At 39.4% G+C, this 22229-nt stretch overlaps 1 protein-coding gene across 3 annotated transcripts in view; it reads right to left on the bottom strand.

The window, feature by feature from the left end:
• Positions 1-22229, bottom strand: part of TANC2 (tetratricopeptide repeat, ankyrin repeat and coiled-coil containing 2) — a 372903-nt gene that overhangs the window by 47652 nt on the left and 303022 nt on the right. For all 3 annotated transcript variants that reach the window (XM_055575581.1, XM_055575580.1, XM_055575578.1), the window contains 2 exons: positions 14820-14986; positions 10320-10927 (listed from right to left, as the gene is read on the bottom strand). In XM_055575581.1, the coding sequence (XP_055431556.1) occupies positions 10320-10927; positions 14820-14986 (775 nt within the window). The remainder of the gene's footprint in view (positions 1-10319; positions 10928-14819; positions 14987-22229) is intronic.

Genomic DNA, 22229 nt, shown 5'->3' on the forward strand with positions numbered 1-22229 from the left:
ATAGCAGAAATTAACACAATGCTGTAAAACAATTATACTTCAGTTAAAAAAAAAACCTATTCTGTTTTCATGCATCCAAACTTTCTGCTTTATACTCTTAACCTGGATGACCTTGTTAAGTTCTATGGCTTCTACTGTCAGTTACTTGCTGGTAACTCCTCAATCCATAACCTTATGCCTTCAACTTTCTCTTTTCCTGTTCTCCAAGGTCATATTTCTACATACATTTGTGCATCCTCCCCTGGAGGCAATTCATTATAAACATGTCCAAAATAGGACTCACCTCTCTCCAGAAGCCTGTTCTTCCTCCTGCCTTCACTCACGCTAGAAGTCTTCCCCCATTCAGAATGCTCTATGTCCATCAGCAGCTTCACTATTTTCCATCATCCAAGATGAGTTCTGAAATCATTTTTGATTCTTCCACCCTTACCTCCCATACACAAAAAAAGACCAGGTGCTTTTGAGTATCTCTAAAATGTCTACACAGCTCTCTGTTCTCACATTGCAGTCTTAGTATTTCTCAGCTAGACTATTGTTCTAGACCCGTGACTAGTTTCCCTGACTGCAGTCTCTCCTTCAACCCATCTTCCATACACTGCTTGTCAGAGCTATTTTGTACTTGATCAGACTTATCTGATCACTGTCTCTTCTTTTCTCAAAAATTATAGAGACTCTGTTATCTACGGAATAAACTGAGAAGTCTTAAACTTTTTAGACTTTTTTCCTAGTGACACTTCCTATCATTCTCTGACTGCATGTCTTATTTTCTAGTTATGGCTTCTCATAATTCCTCAAGGGCACTTAATATCTTCAACTTGCTTTTCCTCCTGCCGCTCCGCTCTCTAGCCTCCCTAGAGTGTTCTCCTGCTCCTCTGCAGCTAAACGGGATCAACTCATCCTTAAAGGTTGAACTTGACTGTTACTTGCTCTGAAAAAGTATTTTCTCTCTTTAAAAAAAATTTATTTATTAGGCTGCGTCGGGTCTTAGCTGCAGCACGTGGGATCTTCACTGCATTGTGCAGGACCTTTGGTTGCGGCTCTTGAACTCTCTAGTTGTGGTGCAGGCTCCAGGGTGCGTGGGCTCAAAAGCTGCACTGCAGCATGTGGGATCTTAGTTCTCGGAACAGTGACTGAATCCATGTCCCCTGCATTCCAAGGTGGATCTTAACCATGGGGCCACCAGGGTAGTCCCTGAAGAGCATTTTCTCCTCGTCTAGGTTCCTATGGTACTTTGTACTGTGGCACTGTTATTGGTTGCTATGTACCTGACCTTCCTTGCTAATGGCTTTAGTGTCAAGGGGTATGTTAATTACCTAAGTTTCTCTAGTGTATAGCACAGTCTTTGGTGTACAGTAAAGTTCAATAAATGTTTCATGAAAATAAACACCAAGTAGATGGGTTTGAGGAAGAGCAACACAAGGACTTCCAGATCCACTTTCTAATTCACTACTCAATTCAGCCTTGAATTTGCAGGCATCTCTGTTGCCACTGATCAACTGTGAAATGAATGTGACTATGACTCAAATATTGAGAACAGACTGACAATCCTGATCTTTTTCATCTCTCATCTTAAAAATTCTGCCTGCAGTTAAGTCTGGGGGTTGATGCTTTACAGTCAGTCGGCCTGTTGCAAATGGCACCCACATCTTTGCAAAGACGCTTGCTTCCATCTTCAGCGTATTAGTTAGTAACTTCCCTGGCATGCTCTTTTCATGGCTTTCTCATGGAACTGGAATACAAAACCCATTTCTAGTCAGCTTGTCTTGCTGTATCATATTCAAGGTGGGAATGAAAGAGCTGATGGGAAGTAGGAGACTAGAAGTATGCCCGAGATGTACCTTTGTAGAAATGGGTGGAACGACATTATTTCTCACAGAACTCAGATAGAAATCCGCTGCTTTCTCCCCGTTGGCCTCACAGTTTCCTAACGTCCTTCTTTCCACTAAGGCAGCACTGGCCCTAGGAGAACGGACACTTCTCCGCCTCTCCTCTGCCAATGAAGTCTTCAGGCAGTTGGCAGGGCTTATAAGGCAGAAGAGTTATAACTTCATCAAACTGTCACAGTTTGAAACACCAACAATAGGCATAGGAAGATCAATCAGTTCTTCGTTCTCCACGTTCCTCAGTTCTTTGCTTGTACCTCTAGTACAGCACTCTGTCTTAAATTATAGCTGGTTATAAATGTGTTTGTTAAAACCACTAACCTGTAAGTCCTGGTAGACAGATTTATCTTACTCATATGTGTATCCCCTGCAGTGCTTAACATAGAGCTTTGAATATATTACTTAATACATGTTCAGTGGACGTGTGCTGACACGCATGTCTTTGTTGTCTCCTGATGCACGGTAACAGAACGAACAAGACGTATTCTATTGAACTGCGTGAAGAGCTTCTCAAATTTTTAAAATAAATAAAATTAGTAGCATGTATATGGGGAAACAGTGGAAACAGTGGCAGACTTCATTTTTTTAGGCTTCAAAATTACTGCAGATGGTGACTGCAGCCATGAAATTAAAAGATGCTTACTCCTTGGAAGGAAAGTTATGACCAACCTAGACAGCATATTAAAAAGCAGAGACATTACTTTGCCAACAAAGGTCCGTCTAGTCAAGGCTGTGGTTTTCCCAGTAGTTATGTATGGATGTGAGAGTTGGACTATAAAGAAAGCTGAGCATCGAAGAATTGATGTTTTTGAACTGTGGTGTTGGAGAAGACCCTTGAGAGTCCCTTAGACTGCAAGGAGATCCAACCAGTCCATCCTAAAGGAAATCAGTCTTGGGTGTTCATTGGAAAGACTGATATAGAAGTTGAAACTCCAGTACTTTGGCCACCTGATGTGAAGAGCTGACTCATTTTAAAAGACCTTGATGCTGGGAAAGATTAAAGGTGGGAGGAAAAGGGGACGAGAGAGGATGAGATGGCTGGATGGCATCACCGACTCAATGTATATGAATTTGGGTCAACTCCGGGAGTTGGTCATGGACAGGGAGGCCTGGCATGCTGCAGTCCATGGGGTTGCAAAAAGTCGGACACGACTGAGCTACTGAACTGAACTGATCACTTCTTTGTTCACTCATTAATTCACTGTTAAACAATATATTTACTGAGTGCTGACTGTGTGCCAGGAACTCTATCAATCATTAGGAAGACCAAGGTGAGCGTGATAGGAAGGTTCTTGTCCTCATGGAGCTCACTCACATTCTAGAAGGGAAAGTGGAAAATAAACAAGTATTCACAGATAATACATTGATAAAAGATTAAAAGTAAGCAGATTGCTATGACCAGTAAAGCCAGGAAGGACTTTCTTAGATAAGTGACATGATGAAGTCTCAGGAGGTGGCTGTTAGGCTGAGACCGGAAGGAGTGAGAGATTATGCTGTGTGATGACAGAGGGAAAGCACGCTTTCCCCTCCTATTTAATAATAGGAGGGACCTATTATTAAGTGCAAAGAATCAGGAGTAGAAGAGAGTTTAGCAAATTCTAGGAACTGGCACATGACTGTTTATGACCAGAATACTGTGACTAACAGGGAGAATGAATGAACTTCATTAGAGAGGGAGGCAGAAGCTATCTTTGTATAATACAGGGTTTTGAAGAATCTGGCTTTGATTTTATTCTAATCACAAAAAAAAGCCACTGAAGGATTTTTTAGGAGGAGGTTACATGGTCTGACTTGTATTTTTTAAGAATCACTTTGTGTGCTGGTGGAGAATGGATTGAAAGGGAGACCAATTAAGACGCTAAACCAGTCCATGTGAGAGCCTAGGGTGCAGTCAGTAGAGGTGGAAATAAGTGGACACTAACAAGCAAGATTTGGGTGGTAGAACCAACTGGATATGCTGATGGCCACAGTGAATACATGTCTTACAGTTGTGGGTTCTTATGGTTGGGCGAACAGAAGGCTATTAGTGTTGATTTTATGAAATGTGGAGCTCCAGCTGCTTTTGAAAGTCTGGAGACAGCCAAGGAAGTTGCTCCAAACACAAAAAAACAAAATGTGCTGTCATATCCCACTAAACTGGCAGGAACTCCTGAATGCTGTGCCATGGATCTTGGTTTGACAATCTAGGAGAGCCTGTGGGATTCCCATCTTTTCATTCAGCCAGTGTTGCTTCAGAGACTCATTTAACAGGACAAATGAGCCTCTATTTCCTATGCTACTTTCAGTACCAGAAATCTCCCTTAAAATTTCTCTGCTCAACTACTTAGGTGAATTTGCTTTAACCAGACTGGACACATCCACTTTAAAAAAGCTATATATATATATATATATATATATACACACACACACACATATATATATACACACACACACATATATATATAAAATTTAAATATATGAAGCAATATTATTTTTGTAACAAAATCAAATATTTTGTTACAAATCTATCAAAAAAAACAAGAGTACAAGTCTGTTGTGTGTTTTCATTAGCTGGCTCTTCTGCATGCCTGTCAAGGTCCTAAAATGATGCTTTCTCTCCATTTTATAAGCAGGACTACTTCTCCATATGTTTATTAACTTAGCAAACTTCACATGAGTTTTTATGACAGTAAAAATAAATAGCTCTCAGTTTTAAATTGGTTTGGAGAAGAATTTTGACTACCAACTTTTTCCAAACTTAATTTTGGACTTGTAAAAGGAAAAAAATATATATTATTGCTCCCATCTTTGAAGATATGAGAGTTTTAACAATGGGAACAATTTACCTATTTGACCAATAGCTGTGGGTTCTATCATCTATGCTCAGAGAAGCAAATCTGTCAAGTTGAAGGGCATGTGTGCCATGCCCATTATGCATGGGCAAACTGGACACAGTCCAAGATATACTTTAGGCTTCATGCAGTATCCCCTTGCATTGTATTACAAAACCATGACTTGGGTTGCTAGAATAATACAGTTATTCCATTATTATTTTGAGTCTCAAATTTGATTCTTGATAACATTTATTCTTGATTCTAATAGGGAGTTAGAAACTGGTTTAAATAAGAGGAAAAATATTTATTGGCAAATCAGAAAAATTTCTGCCAATTATTAGAGATCAATGAAAATCACAGCAAAATTATGGTTTCAAAGGTCATTCTACTAAGGGTCACGTGCTGGAAAAGGTGTTTGGTGTATCTCTCTCCTCTTTGCATTAACTCTTCCAAACCCTAAGGGCTGATTTAGCTCCACAAGCCTTTTTTTTCTTCCCATGATCTATCACTTTGCTGAATTCATCCCTAATGCTTTTAGAAAGAAGAATCTATCTACCTATTCAAGGGGTTATTGTGGCAGCCTGCAATGGCTCTGAGAAGTAGTCACCTCAAGTTTGTGTTTCCGTGAAAATGAAGGTTAAGGGTCACCCTGCCGGGAGGCTCCTGTGTGGATTAAAAAACCAAATAAATAAAACCACCACAATCCTCAACTCACCATGGTGGTGAGTTGGTCACTTCAGACTTAAGCATCCTACCAGAAGCCAGGCTGTACAAGTCCCTAGCACACATTAGTTTTCCTTTACAGGGAGAATGCCCTCTTTTCCCCCTGCCCTGTGACAAGCTGCTTCTTCTCTGATATTCTGCTTTGTGATGTGGATTTTAGAGCACCCAGTCTCCAATGTGTAATTTGCTGACCAACATAGTAAAAATAATTTTTTAAAATATTAAAGAACATTTATTGTAAGATTTCCGCTCTGGCCACAAAGAATTGAGTAAGTTCTCAACTATTCCTATAGGTACAGGTAGGACTTGAGTAGCCTTTTCCCCCTTCCTTCCAGCCTAAATTTGATTGAGTTTGAGGAAACCAGGTCAGCCCAAAATAGGCTTTCAAATCAAACCTCATCAGGCGGCGCAGCTCAATACTTGTGAAAGTTTACAACCTTTTAGTTGAACAGTTAAAAATAAGGCAGCAGAGTTCTCATTTCTATGTCAGAATGCTACATATATATACAACAAAATGTTGATCTGAGAGCTGTTCCTTGGGAAGGGAAGGCTAACAATACCATGAGAACAGAGATAACAGGATAGGAAACAGAGAAGAAAGAGTGGGGATTCATTCAGGGCTAGCCTAAAGCTACGTAGAAATACTAAGCAGTAACTGGACAGCACCACAAGGCTGGTGGCTCCAACTGTCTACTCTATCAAGCTCACATCTCAAGAATCAAAGTCATCAATAGGTTAGATTATAAAGGCTGGTGGTGGTTTTGTCACTAAGTCATGTCTGACTCTTGTGACCCCATGGACTGTAGCCTGCCAGGCTCCTCTGTCCATGGGATTCTCCAGGCAAGAATACTGGAGTGGGTTGCCATTCCTTTCTCCAGGGGATGTTCCCGACCCAGGGATTGAACCCAGGTTCAACCCTGCCTGCATTGCGGGCAGATTCTTTACTGACTGAGCTATAATGGCTGGTGACATCTCTCAAATGCCTTACTTAAAAGGCACAAGTTGCTTTGAACGTTTTCTACTTCCCTTTTATTAGCATAATAGCAGAGATTAGTTTATTAGTGAGTTAATCTGATAGCTCAGTGCCCAAGGGAATAACATACAGGACAGGTTAATTTCAGAGTATGACAGACTATGACAGTGATGAATAGCGGGAAACAGAAGGCAGAATGAAGTGGTGCAGTCTGAGGCTTCTGAGTGCTGCAAAGGGCAAAGTTCTAACTAGATTGCAAACCTAAATTCTTCCAAGTTTTGATGTAATAAAAGATTTTGCACTATAATTTGCTTACAGTTTGAGAAACATAAACATGCGTATATATACAGATACCCTTACCCTATTACCAAGCCAAGAAAAGGCATCTATAACTCGTCTTTCTGTGGCAGTCAGATGTGTACGCAACTTTCCGTCATTCTTCCTGGGATGTTAATTGTGTGCCCTGATTCTGGAGCAATAGGCAGTCTGATATTTAAAATAAGGAAAACCCTCTCTCAGCTGAAGCACTGACCCCCAGCTCTGCTACTTCCTCTTCTAGCACCATCCTCAGGTTACTGACTCTCTTCACGTAGCAGAAAGGATCGCCCTGGGTGGCCTACTTCTGATGAAGGTCAACTACTTTTTGGCATCAGCAGAATATTCTCATTTGTGACTAATTCCCTAATAAGGTCAACAAATTCAGGGTGAAGAAGTGGGTGTTGAAAGCCCAAGAAAACGGACCAGAAGAGATGTTCTGTAGCTTCTGAAAGTTCTCCTTACGCAGAGTCAGGCTTTGCACTACTTACTGTGATTTCAGAGGCACTGAGTTGGCCTTCCCTGGTCTACTGAAACGCTCCAGAGAGCAGCTGGAGAGAAAGTGGAGAACAGAGCGGGAAACAACGTACAGCAAGTAGAGGCTCAGGGCCTCCCAGGCAAACCCTGCCTGGAGAAGAGTCCTGCTAACCAGACTCCCCCACAATGGGAAGCAATTATAGCCAGTTTCTTTGAAAGGCCAGCCTGGGCTTTGCCAGTGACATCAAATTCTTAGTGAATTTCCATCTCATTGACCCAGGGGGCCTCAAGCTCTGAGATCAACAACGTAGTAACAAAGCTGGTGCCAGACGGTGCTGCATAGAAGGCTGAATTCCAACTGAGATGAAACATGGAAGGAAGCTTTTCTGATAACTCCCGGTCCTGTTTACTCTCTGCCATTAAGGGATATATGATGATCCCTTGGAAGTCTCGAGTGTTATTCAACCACCAGGGAATAGACTACACAGCATTTGAAGTTAGGAGTGTTTGCTCTTCTTGTCCCAGTGCATCAGCCTCTTGCCAAAATGATCCTAGTTAATAAACAATGTTGAGAAGGTAAGCCTGGAAAGCCATGATGTGGCTGCATAAATACCATCTTTTCTCCTTTGGAAGCCTGAGGGTTTTTATCTGTTGTAAGGATACTCTTAATTCAGGGTTAGTCTGGTTGCCTTGGACCTCAGTTTTCAATTCCCTGAGATGTTCCAGGATAAGAGAGCAGATCAGCCAGCAAAGTTCCTTTGGAAACTGATTTCAGTGTTTATTAGGCAATTCTAGATTGGTCTCTTTTTCTTAAATATGTCACTGTCAACTCTGTATTAACACCAGCAGCAGTACTAGCGGGATTTACAATAAAATCCTCTTGGGAATCATATACAATTCATAGAGAACTCAGACCCAGTTGTTGTTTTTTTTTAAATCTTGTGCTCCCAAATACTAATAGCAGAAGACTGTTGCAACCTATCCAATTAGCCACAGGGATTTAGTTAAAGCAAACCTGAAAGATCTATTACTGCACGTGAAACAGGAGGGAAGGGGGGCAGGGCACAATCTTTGAAAGAAGACACAGCCTGAGGACACGACAAACTGATTAGGACCAAATGGGTCCAAGACGGCAGACAAGTCAACTTCCACCAGACCTTAATCCTCAGTACTGCCCACTGCAACACATCAGCAAGCTAAATGGTATAACCACAAGCACCATGACAGTTCCACGGCTGACCATCAGAAACCAAAAAGAGCGTGGTGGCCTAGTTCCTGGAAATCTCCACCCCTTCCTCCAAACAGTTGGAATGATTCTCCCACTCATTAGCCTAAGGAATTACCCAGCCCATAAAAACTAAACACACCACATTTCGAGGCCACTCTCACCTTCTGAGGAGGCCCAATCTGTCCGTGAAGTGTGTTGTTTTCTAAATAAATCCACTTCTTAACTATCACTTTTTCTCTCACTGAATTTGTTCTGTGATGAGACATCAAGAACCTGAGCTTCATTAAGTCCTGAAATCAAGTGTGTGATCTCAGTTGGAAGACTGGGTTTTGGCCATGTTCAAGTCCCGGCACGTGGGTTCAAGTCCCAGTCTGAGGTGTGCAGCTTCACAAAGAGAGGGGGAAGACAAAGAACATTCCCCAACCACTTTCTTTGTACTCTGTACAAGTCTAAGCATTACACTACATGACCTCACTTAATTCTCAACAGTTCTTGGAATTATTATTCCTTTTATGTAGGTAAGAAAACGGTCTCGGAAACATTATATAATTTTCCAAAGGTCACACAGTTCCTGGAAAAGGTAGGAGTTATTAAGCAGGTCATCTGACTCAAAAGTTTATGTTCTTTCCACTACAGAATGTTTCTTTAAAAAGTTTAACTCTTAGGGAAGATAGCACAAAATCTGCCTGGCTTAATATCATCATCAGAATCTGGAACTAATTTTCTAATCAGTCGGCAGGAAGTAGGCCGAGAAGTGTGCCCACAAGCACAGGTGTCTCTAACAAGGGTGAAGAACATGCCCCAGGAGTAACAATAAAACCCCAGAACAAAGACTGTCAGCCTCTCTGATGAGTCACAGAAGAAGTCACAGGTGGCCTATCTTCTTTCTGAGCCAGAATAAGCTCTGCATTTGGCAGCTATGTTGTTCGTGTCTTCTTCGTTTCTAGGAAATCAAGACTACACCTGCTTTTGATAACATCAACTTATTACAGGAATAATTCTTTTCTTTGAAAGAATTCTGTGTGTGTGGAGGAGTAGAAAGCACACCTCATTAGGATGCTAGAGACCTAGGTCCTACCCAAGAGGATGGGAAATAGTCTTATGTGGAGTGTGGTTTGTAGAACTGAGAAAGATTCTTAAGTCATAGTCAAGTGCATCGGGAAAGAGTGCTGGGGTAAGCCAGTGACATCTGCTGCGGGTGTGGGGGTTAGGGGAGGAGCAGTACGCATGACACACTTGTCATTCCTCTTCTAACCCCTGTTCCTTTCTCCTCCGTTACCTTTATGCTTTTCTGCAAGTGATTCAGCATTTTAAGGCCTTTATAGTAAACTGGGGATAATAACACTTAATTTATCTAAAGGTAGAGTGGCTAGATGTGCTGATCTTTTTGAGTCTTTTTCAGATATAAGGTTTAAGATTCCATTTTCCAGCGTAAATCTTAGGACCAGCTTGGGCTCTAATGAGGTCAGTCGCTGGTGACTTTAACAATGGCCTGGCTTTTAAACGGGCAATCACAATTTTAAAAGAATTCTGCTCTGAGTCAAAGAGGTGAACAGTGTATGAAATCTTTCTGAAAAGCACTGAGGAAGTTTGTTGAAAGGTTAAATTATAGCCTGTGATCCCTATAGGGGATTTCTCTGAAAGGGCTATCAGAGAAAATTATTTAGAAAAATACAGGAATGTAGGGAGCATTCTAAATATCTATGCAGATTTTGAATCTTAAGGAAGTAAAACTGTGACAAAACAAGTCAACGTCATCATAGCCTTATGTTAAGAAGAAACAGAGGTGATGTCACCTTTATGTGAAATGTTCTATGAAGACCACTCCTCACTGCTTCCAATACCCACATTCCATGTAGTAAATACAAAACAGGCTCACAATTGCTTATTACCGATCTATGGCTTACCTGGGATCACAGAGAAATTTGGTTTTCTCGCCTTCTTCTCTCCAGATAAGCCACTCTCGAAAAGAAGGGTGTACAAACATGCGAGTCATGTCTCTGCGCTTGATTAGGAACATTGAGAGGTTCTCCATTCTCTGCTGGAAGTCCTCCCATTCCAGCGTGCCGTCAATGCTGCCGGCGTTGATGGCTTGGAAGATGTGCTCGTCAGTCAGTGGGTGCAGAGACGCCACTGCCACGTTCAGGAGAGGCATCACCCGGTCAAAGGAAGACTGGGTTGGGAACTTCATATTGCACTGGAGTAAGTAAACCTCAGAGAGCGAAACAGGAACTACTTTGTAGCTAGAGCTCTTTAACACTAGGTAGCCTTTCTCTATGAGGTCAAATGTGAGTTTCAGGTACAGATAGGACCCTTGGCTGAGGGTCTTGAGATGAGAACTGAGTTTGCCAAATGTAGTATTGTCCATTTTGCCATTAAGAGAAATGTTATTCTGGATCTCTGAGCTGCTATGTATCCGGTGCAGGATGTAGGCCTGCAGGTCCTGGTCTATGGCTTCATTCTCTTCTAGTCGATCCAAAAAAATCCTATGGAAAGGCAGCAGCTTGGTAATTTCCTAAAACAGATGGAGAGAGACAGACAGAGAGACAGAAAGACCTTCAGTTTCCCCTAACTCTTGTGATAAACTGCCAGGTCCACGGATTTATTCTTAACTTCTGAGTGGCCAAAGAAAAGGGGGAGATATGACGACGTATTAGTGTCTAAGGATTAAAACATTATTAGTTGCCTAAAAGGGACACAACTTTCCCTAAAATTGAGACTTAAAATAACTTTTATGAGTCTTCATAAAGGGTATTTTAGGAGCGACTGAATGGTCAATATTCTAAATAACACTCCTAAAACAGAAAATAGAATGCCAAAAGACTCAAAGAATGTCATATGGAATTTGACTTTCTATCCCTCAATATTTTTTTAAATTATTTTAAAATTTATTTTTAATTGGAGGATAACTGCTTTACAATGTTGTGTTGGTTTATGCCATACAACAATGTGAATCAGCCATAAGTATAAAATGACTTTATTTTAACTGGGGTCTTTGGGAGATGCCTCAGTCCAAAGGAAAAAATCTTTTAACAGTGGGAAGCCTGGCACCCTGGCGATCTGTGTGGAAATTATACTGGGGGAAGGTGACAGGGCTTTGGGGTGACTCTCTTGCTCTGGAATCCATCTTTTCTTATCTGCTTATAGACTCTGCTCTTGTAAGTATCCATTCCCTCTCCTGCAGCAATTTCTTCTTCTCTCCTGGATCACACAGACATGGGACTCCATATTCCTCCCTCTAACTACTGTATCTTTGATCCCATGTTTTGCAAAACGTAACAGAAAATTTGTTTTCTCTGCTTACTGTATTTCATTCCTCCCTTCCCATTCTCTCCTCCATTTGCTGCAATCAGGCTTCAATCTCATCACTTCACTGGAATGGTCCTTGTTAAGATGAGCAGTCATCTACATCTTCCCAAATAATGGAGGTTCATTTCTCATCCTCCTCAACCTCTCAGCAGTCTCTGACACAGGTGATCACTTCTTGCTTCTCAAGTCCCTTCCTGCAGCTTGCTTCCATAACACATTCCCCTCATTTTCCTCTCAGCACACTGGCCACTCCTACTCAGCCTCTTCTGCTGGGTCCTGTCTCATTTCTCGGTCTACCCAGGGCTCCCATCTCCATTCTTCCTCTTATCTGGCTACCTTCACTCCATAGAATAGCTGGATCCCATGGTTCTAAATATAGTCTATACATGAATGATGCCTGATTTTATATCCCCAGCTTGGTCATTTCTCCTGGGCTCTCTTCTTATATCTCCACTGAGTCAACATTACCACTTGGATGTTTCATAGACAAACTTACTGTGACCAAATCAGAACTACAAAAACTCCCCCCCACCACAAACCTCCATGTCAATAAACAGTATCACCACTGACCTGACCATCAAATAGTAGGAACTATCTAGATTTTTTCCTCAAACCAGCCTCTACTCAATTGCTCGCCAAAATCCCACATTTCATCCTTGAACCTCCTCTCTTGCTTACATCCACATCCAGCCCATCATCATCTTCTTCAAAATATACTCCAAATATGACTTCACAGGATACCAGCATCTACCCAATTACTCACCAAAACCCCACAATTCATCCTTGAACCTCTTCTCTTGCTCACGTCCACATCCAGCCCGTCACCGTCTTCTCAAAATATAGTCCAAATATGACCACTTCAAAGGATCTCTGCTGTTCCCACTCTAGTCTAAGCCATCACCTTTCATCTATACTTCTTCCATTCTTGATCCCCTACATTTTATTATCTACATAGCCAGGAGCCAAAGAAATCTTTTAAAAAGGTAAATCAGATTTCATCACATTACAAGGCTCCTTGGAGAGGCCTTTCCTATCTGTTCTATGTAAAATAACTGTCATCCCCATTTATCTCTTCACTGTTATATCTGTCTTCATAGCACTGACACTGCCTAAATTTTAACATATGCTAATCTGTCTTATTATGTGTGTTCCTCACTAGAAAATAAGCTTTGTGAGGGCAGGGATATTGTCCATCTTGCTCACTGTCCTATTCTCAGCTCTTAGAAGTAAGCTTTTACACTTGATATACTTAACAAATGTTTGTGGAAATAATGAATGATCAATTATGAGGGTTCATTTAGAAAGATCTGTGAATTGTTTCATTGTCAGAGGTAAATAAAAATAATTTTTAAAAGTTACTGGTTAATTTAGATACTTAAAATAATTGTAATATATAGTGGAACTATATGCAACCTTGATCTGTATTTTCCAAGTCTCCTGTAAATGCATTATCATACTTTCATAATTTAAAAACCAAAAAAAAAAAAAAAAAAAGGTTATGAGTTGCTGGCCTTGATTTATGAAGACACTGACTTTTCAACTTTGTGAATATAATGCTTTCCCTGTTCTTTGGCACAGCTGAAAAGTTAGTCATCTGGTCTACCAAGTCATACTTAAAACATCTTTTGAGATTGCACATGGCATAATGTAAAAATATAAGCAAAGATATTATCTCCTAAGTGTATATTTAGTAAAACTAGTCAGACTGTGTTCCTGGAAGTTTATTTTATTCACCCTTCATCTTTTAACAATCAAGCTACTGACCAATAATGGTAGAGTACATAACTTTTAGTTACAAAGATGCATTTATGTTGATTCATTTTAATTTAACTCAAATTACTTTGAAATCTTAATAACGAACATCTGCAAGTTGATGGTCAGGATTAGAAGTACAGTTTCTGATCAAGGAAGGCAGACTGACCTTAATTGGTCAATCTACAGGAAAAATACTAAGTGCCTGAGAGAGGGGAAAAGGAGGGCATTGAGGCTATTTTCTGTATGTTAACTACTGATATAAGGGTGTTGCATCAAAATAGTGGGATGGATGTATAACATGTGAGATTTTATTTATTTTTAATTTTTATTATATTTAAAAAATTTATTTATTTGGCTGTGCCAGGCCTTAGTCCCATCACTTGGGATCTCCGCCCTTTGTTGAAGCACATGGGCTCTTTAGTTATGGCAGGCGAACTCTTAATTGCAGCATATGGGAACTAGTTCCCAGACTAGGTTATTGAACCTGGGCCCCCATGAATTGGGAACGTGGAGTCTTAGCCATTGGACCACCAGGGAAGTCCCAATGCGAGATTTTAATGTTCATCAAAAGCTATGGTTTGGGGGAAAAAAGTTGAGAAACCCTGTTTCAAACCAAGTGTGAATATGTAAAGAATGGAAAATATCAACTCAGGTATACCGTGAATAGTAAAGAAGGTAGAGTCATTTCATTTACCCTTTAGCCCATGTGTCTACAGATTCAGTTCCAACATTCCTAGTCATTCTTCCAGGCCATGAAGTGAGTGATCAGTGAGTAAACAGAGAAGGTAATTGAAAAAAATTATCTCCCAGGGGTAGTAAATTTAATATAAAGCCTGAATAGTGCCAATATTTCTTAAAAAAGGTATATACAGAAGAAAGTCCATCTTCATGCTATGAAAAGTTGAGAAACAGAAGGAAGAACTAGAAAATCTGACTCTACACTGTACACTGAACTGGATTTTTCCTGGCATTAAATGATAGAAAATATAAAACAAAAGTCAAACAGTAAACATGTTAGAGGATCTATTTGTTTGCTATCCTCAGGACAAAGCCTAGAAAAATAGAATTTCTTTCATGCTATTTTGAGGGACACTTTATTAAAATTTACCCAGAGCAATGAGGATGGGAATTTGAGCTAAGACAGTCAAATATTGAAAATGGTCTCTCTAGACTGTACCACTTACTCTCAAAATATTATTTTCGGGAATTACTCTTGCTAATGCTCTAAAACATGGCAGAGATTTAGAAAAGCTCACTACTAAGGGTACAAGGACCTAAACTTTTCAGTTTAAGCACTCTTCAAGGGAAATAATTTATGGGTCCAAAGGGAAACAAACACATACCTGTAAACTGGTCCTAACTGTTACAATTAGCTTGAGCCAGGAAGGAAATTTTCCAATCATTTTACTCAGAAATGATACAATTGTATCCCCATAATCCGGTTTGTGAAATTCTGCTTCATTTAATCCATCAATTAAGATGATGAAATCTTCATCTGGAATTTTTCTCTCTGAGATAGAAAGAAACAAATTACTAAATAATTAGCAAGTAAGTAAGCTCTTTTTGGGTCTTTGATCACATATCTATTCAGAAGGAAAAATTTAAAAAGGTCTCTCATGTGTTTAGTAAATGCTCAGCACACATAATTTATTATAAAGACATGGAATAATTCATTTAGTGAGCTGATTTTTTTTTCACCAGGTACGAACATGTTTGTCACATAAATAATCTATAAAGCATATGTATCATCATCAACATTTCTTCCATGTTATCAGCTGTGAGACAGTCTGAGCATTGCATGTATGAGAATCTGCACATGTAAATTCATTTTTCTCACACACCTGAAAAAGCTGGAAAAGAATGGTTTTTCCACCCCTTCTGACAGTCTTAAAGAGAACAATATCACATGTTCCTCTATGCTATGCTATGCTATGCTATGCTATGCTAAGTCGCTTCAGTCGTGTCCGACTCGGTGCGACCCCACAGACGGCAGCCCACCAGGCTCCGCCGTCCCTGGGATTCTCCAGGCAAGAATACTGGAGTGGGTTGCCATTTCCTTCTCCAATGCATGAAAGAGAAAAGAGAAAGTGAAGTCGCTCAGTTGTGTCCGACTCTTAGCGACCCCATGGACTGCAGCCTACCAGGCTCCTCCGTCCATGGGATTTTCCAGGCAAGAGTACTGGAGTGGGGTGCCATTCCTCTGGGAATTGCCAAAAATAAACAGATAAATAAAAAGTTTAAACTGACGTCTAAAGCAGTATATAGGACTATATGTGAATATGCAGTGGGATAGAAAAGATGAAGGGACAGAGAAAAGGAATCCCAGCCAATAGACAGACCTACACCAGGCAGGCTGGATTCTGAGATCTTCGAGAACGAGCAGCTTCCTAGACTACATGTGAAGCAGCTTCAATGAGACCAGACCCTCACGTTATTTTCCCAGGAAAGGAGTCAGGTAGGAAAGACAAATATCTGCCACTTTTGTTTCCTTTTCCCTCCTGGACTCTATATTATCCTAATTGACAAAATCAGTTTATCTTTAGGGCTGGACTGTAGAAGAAGGCTTGGTAAGATTTCAGGCTTCTACTCCCATGAAATGCTTACTGATTCTCAAACAATATTCAACAATTAGAGATTAAAAAATCTTCAGGCTGAATGAACGCTGTAGTATAAATGAATTGCAAAGAACAAGTAAAAGTTTCTAGTTGGCAGGACCTTTACAGGTTCTGAGGCAGAAGGCTTCCTGAGAAATCTGTATGCAGGTCAAGAAGCAACAGTTAGAATTGGACATGGAACAACAGACTGGTTCCAAATTGGGAAAGGAGTACATCAAGGCTGTATATTGTCACCCTGTTTATTTAACTTATATGTAGAGTACATCACGCAAAATGCTGGGCTGGATGAAGCACAAACTGGAATCAAGATTGCTGGGAGAAATATCAATAACTTCAGATATGCAGATGACACTACCCTTATGGCAGAAAGTGAAGAACTAAAGAGCCTCTTGATGAAAGTGAAAGAGGAGAGTGAAAAAGCTGGCTTAAAACTCAACATTCAGAAAACTAAGATCATGGCATCTGGTCCCATCACTTCATGGCAAATAATTCGGGAAACAATGGAAACAGTGAGAAACTTCAGTGAGAGACTTTATTTTGGGGGGCTCCAAAATCACCGCAGATGGTGATTGCAGCCATGAAATTAAAGAATGCGTGCTCCTTGTAAGAAAAGCTATGACTAACCTAGACAGCATATGAAAAAACAGAGACATTACTTTGCCAACAAAGGTCCATCTAGTCAAAGCTATGGCTTTTCCAGTAGTCATGTATGGATGTGAGAGTTGAACTATAAAGAGAGCTCGGCACTGAAGAATTGATGCTTTTGAACTGTGGTGTTGGAGAAGACTCCTTGGACTGCCAGAAGATCCAACCAGTCCATCCTAAAGGAAATCAGTTCTGAATATTCATTGGAAGGACTGATGCTGAAGCTGAAACTCCAATACTTTGGCCACCTGATGCAAAGAGCTAACTCACTGGAAAAGACCCTGATGCTGGGAAAGATTGAACATGGGAGGAGAAGGGGACGACAGAGGATGCAATGGTTAGATGGCATCACTGACTTGATGGACATGAGTTTGAGTAAGCTCCAGGAGTTGGTGATGGACAGGGAAGCCTGGCGTGCTGCAATCCATGGGGCTGCAAAGAGTCAGACATGACTGAGTGACTGAACTGAACTTACAGGCTCTGGAAAGAGGAAAGCATGGGGGAAGAAACAGAGAAGTCACTGGGATGCCTGAAGCAGGAAACATGTGAGGAAGAAAAAGAAGGTGAAACTGGGGACAGAAGGAAGTCTGTGGACTTCAGTACCACATTGGTTCCGTTAGCCTTTGAAAGAGTCAAAACCAGTCAAAACTCTATATATTTTTGTTTCAAATTGTATGCAGATTTTTTGCATGATTAATACAACTTTATATTTTCCCTCTAAAGTACTAGCTTTACATAAAGAAATTTAATTTCAATAGCTTAAGTACTATAAATCAGTTCTCAAATTATGAAGAGTTCAAGTATTACTTTCATCTGGTGACTTTAGGAAGAGAAATGATGGATTTCAGCTCTATTAACAATGATTATTAATGAAATGTCATTCTAGATGATGTAGAGCTAAGAAAATACATTGTTCCTTTAGGGAGTAAAAAGAATTTAGCAAGAGAGAGGAGCTGCTTGGAATGAATTGGAATTTACCCACCAAATGGGGGGGTTCTTAAGTTCTTGATTTTGAGGACCTTGGCTCCTTTAAGCAAAATCATGTCTTTATTGCGTTCTGCTTGGCAGATGCATTACAGCTGTCCTCGGTTAGTGAGCACCACCACCAACCCCACCCCGCGCTGTGCTGGAGCCATCCTGTGCTGGTTCAGGAGAATCCACTGAAATATTTTCAGGAGTTGGTTGTTAAGCAACTGGTAGCTTCAAAGCGGTCCAAGTGGGACTATTTATTTATACAATTTGTTGTTGTTTAGTCGCTAACTCTTAGTGACTAACTCTAACTCTTAACTGCAAATGTTACAAGCCCTCCTTCCTACAGCTGGTTGTTAAAATTTACAAGCACAGCACTGTCTCCACCACCCCAGTAAGACCTCCTTTAACTTCACCCAGGCTCCGTCGTAAGAAAGCCATGATTGTCAAGTGGAGGAAAAACGCTGATGAGAATGCACGCATTTGTTGAAATTTTCTTTGGGAAAACATTTCAAGCATCAAGATCAAGAACATGCTCTAAATTATCATCTGAACATTTTAATGAATGAAATAACTCAAATGCTAATAACATTAAATTTTCATTTCCATAAATTCCCAGTAGACTATAATATTCATCCAATGAGTAGACAATATATCATTTCTTTTTTAAAAAATGTGACTCACTTAAACCTAAAAAATTTCTTTTTCTTTTGCTAAATAATGAGGTCTCTCAATTATAAATTTAATAAGTGAGGCCTTAGTGATCTTTAGACTTTGCCTTTCAAATGCAACCAGCCTTACAAGAATGCTTGCTCATTTCAAACTTTGTATATTTAAATACATACTCTGACTCAGTAGCTTTTAAAAGATTTTATCAATGAAAATATAAAAAAAAAATTGGGGATCAACGAAGGATCTGCTTCATAATTTGCCATGTAAGAACATGTATAGTACAACTACTACCATTATTTCATAGAATAAAAATATTTTAACATTAGAAGAAGAGAGATATTATCTAACTTTTACATATATGTCTATGCAAAACCACATCTGTGTTTTACACCCACACAAATTCTAGGCTGTTTCTATTTTCTTATTTTGTCATGAACTAATGAAAATTTTAAATGGACTGATGCTCAGGAGCCACTGTTCTGGCTGACAAGTCCCTGGAAAGGTCTCTGAAGCCCGTTAACCCTTGTTTTAAATTCCCTGTACATATGTACTCAGCAGGGATGCCCCACTGCCCTCACTTACATATATGCTTAATAAATACTTGGCACTGTCTTCCTTAGTAGTCCTGTTCTAAGACTCTCTAGATACACGAGAGAAACAAGAAGTAAACAGACTGCAAGAGAAGAGGGGACAGCTAGAACCAAAGGCAAACTGGATCCTAGTGCATGAGATTCTACTGTATTAATATTACTGGTGTATTGCATAGGGATTCTCAAAAATGAAAAGAAGGCTCAAATAAGACATTTTTTGTTCAAAAAAGTGGCACTTTACGTGCATTTCCTTTTAGTTGTGATAACAAACAAGTATCACCTTTCATTTCATCTTGATGGCCAAAGCAAAAGTTCATCAAGAAACTCTGAAACATTTCCATTTGTTTTATATGTATCTGTATTTGTGTTTTAGTCACCACACTTGTAGAACCTTAAAGAAATGTGAAAAATGTTGACTCTCATTTTTTAAAGAAAAATATATAAGTTGAAATGTAGCTCCTGAATTTAAAAAGACACTGTTTCTACTGAACCTTCCTGGGAAGAAACTCCAGTTACCTTAAAAAATTTCCTATTTTAAAAACTATTGTGATAAAAATTTATATATAATTAATACAATTCATTGTGAAGATCTAAACTATACACATTGGTGAGTTTTGACAAACACATATACCCTTGTAACTAACATCCTGAGCAAAGATAGAACATGTCCATTACCCCAGAGGTCCAGTGCTCAATAGGCACCACTGTTCTGATTCACATCACCATTGACTATACTTGCTTCTTATGATTAACATAAAGTTTTTGAGATTTATCTATCAACACATTGTTGAGTTTACTATTAATTTGTTCCTTTTATTACTAAGAAGCATATTAATAATTCATTTATTATGCATCAAATGAATATACAATTTGTTTATGTATGCTTTTGTTGAAGGATCTTTGGGGTGTTTTCAGTTCTTAACCACTATGAATAATCTTTGATATAAACATTCTTGCATGAGTCTTTTTGTAGATATATGTTTTCATTTCTTTTGGGTAAATACATTTACCTAAAATGTATTTTGCTTGAAACTGCTTGGTCATAAGAATTAGAATTGCTTGGTCATAAGGCAGATTCATATTTAACTTTATAAGGAACGGCCAACTAGTTTTCCAAAGTAGTTGTACCATTTTAAACTCCCATCAGTGATATGTAAGGGTTCTAGTTGTGTACCTCATCAACATTTGATGCTCAGCTTTAAAAAATTTAACCATTGTGGTGGATGTAAAGTGGTATCTCATTGTGATTTAAATTTGTATCTGCCTGATGACTAATGATGGCAAACACCTTTTTATGTGCTGGTAGGCTATTTATATATCTTCTTTCGTGAAGCACCTAAATCTTTTGTCCATTTCAGAATTGATTTATCCTTTCTTCAATAACTTACTGAAATTCTTTAAATATCATGGATATAAGCACTATGTCACATACACATATGAGTGTGCCCACACAGAGAGTGAATTATTTTCTCCCCCTTTGTGATTTTCTTTTCCTTTTTCTTAGTAGTATCTTATGTTGAGTAGACATTTAAAATTTTGACAAAGTACAATTTATTAATTTTTTCTTACATGATTGATGATTTTCAAGACCTAAGAAATCTTTACCTACCCCAAGGTTGTGAAGATATTCTAAGTTTTTTTCTATTAGCTTTAGAGATTTTGCTTTTATATTTTGGATACAATCTCAAGTTAATTTTTGTGTATGATGCAAGATAAGGATTGAGATTCATTTTTTTCCTATACTGGTAACCAGTTGTTGTAGCATCATTTGATGACAAAAAATTCTTTTTTCCAAATTATCTTGGCATCTCTGAAGAAGGTCAACTGACTCCATATTGCGGGTTTATCTTTAGATTCTCCATTGTGTTTCATTGATCTATTTATCTCTCCTTGTGGGAATACCACTCTGTCAGTGGAGTGCTAGAGCTGGCTCAGATTGGTTCATGAGAGCTGATTGTTAAGTTTTTTTATGGTCAAATCAGGCCCCTATCCCTGGGCTGATTGTTAAACATTTACTAACACATTACTACCTGTCATGATTTCTATAGCTTTATATTAAGTCTTGAAACCAGGTACTGGTGGCCTGTACCTGTTGGTCTTCCAATTCTTTTTAAGATTGTTTTGGCTATTCACAGTTCTTTGAATCTCTGAAAGTTGTAAATAACAATAAAAAAAAAATCCTGCTGGGATTTTGATTGGGATTATGTTGAATCTATAGACCAATTTGGGGAAAAACTTCAATCTACAAACATGGCATACCACTTCCATCTACTAACTTCTTTAATTTTGCTTTGTATGTTTTATAGTTCTCACGGCAAAACTTTTGACACACCTTTTGTTAAATTTATTCTTAAGCATTTTGATTCTATAGAAAATAGTATCTGCTCCAGTTATCTACTGTTGTATCAAAAAGCTGTTACTCAAATAGCTGGGAAATGGAATCATCTGCAACAAAAACCCACATGTCTGGTATCAGGGCCAGAATGACTTTATTGACTAGAACAGTCAACTGGAAAACTTACATAAATATGGCTGCTACATGTGGTCCGTACTTCTTGATAAACTCCAAGTAGTCAGTCTTTTCTCATGGCAATTGTTGTTTGGTTGCTGAGTTGTGTCTGACTCTTTTGCGACCTCATGGGCTCGCCAGGATCCTCTGTCCATGGGATTTCCCAGGCAAGGATATTGGAGTGGGTTGTCATTTCCTTCTCCAGGGGATCTTCCTGACCTAGGAACTAAACCTGCATTTTCTGCATTAGCAGGTGGATTCTTTATCACTGAGCCACCAGGGAAGCCCGTGACATGGCAATGCATCTCCCCCAAACAAGTGTTTCAGTAAAGAAGATGGGAGCAGCATGGCCATTTATAACCTAGCCTCAACTATACACAGCATCATTTTGTCATATTTTCTTGGTTGAAGCAGTCACAAGCTTGCTAAAATTCAAGGGAAGGAGACACACACTCTAACTCTGGATGGGAGGAATGTCAAAGAATTTGCAGCCATGTTTTAAAACTGCCATACTACTTTTTAAATTTCACTTTTCAGCTGTTTTCTGCTAGTATATAAACACAATTCAGTTCAGTTCAGTCAGTCAGTTGTGTCCGACTCTTTGTGACCCCATAGATTGCAGCATGGCGGGCTGCAACTCCATCACCAACTCCTGGAGCTTGCTCAAACCCAGTGATGCCATCCAAAATAAACACAATAGATACCACATACTGACCATATCGACGGTAGCTCTACATTTACTAATTCTAGCAG

This window comes from Bubalus kerabau, chromosome 4 (genome assembly GCF_029407905.1).
Source record: "Bubalus kerabau isolate K-KA32 ecotype Philippines breed swamp buffalo chromosome 4, PCC_UOA_SB_1v2, whole genome shotgun sequence".
Taxonomy (NCBI): domain Eukaryota; kingdom Metazoa; phylum Chordata; class Mammalia; order Artiodactyla; family Bovidae; genus Bubalus; species Bubalus kerabau.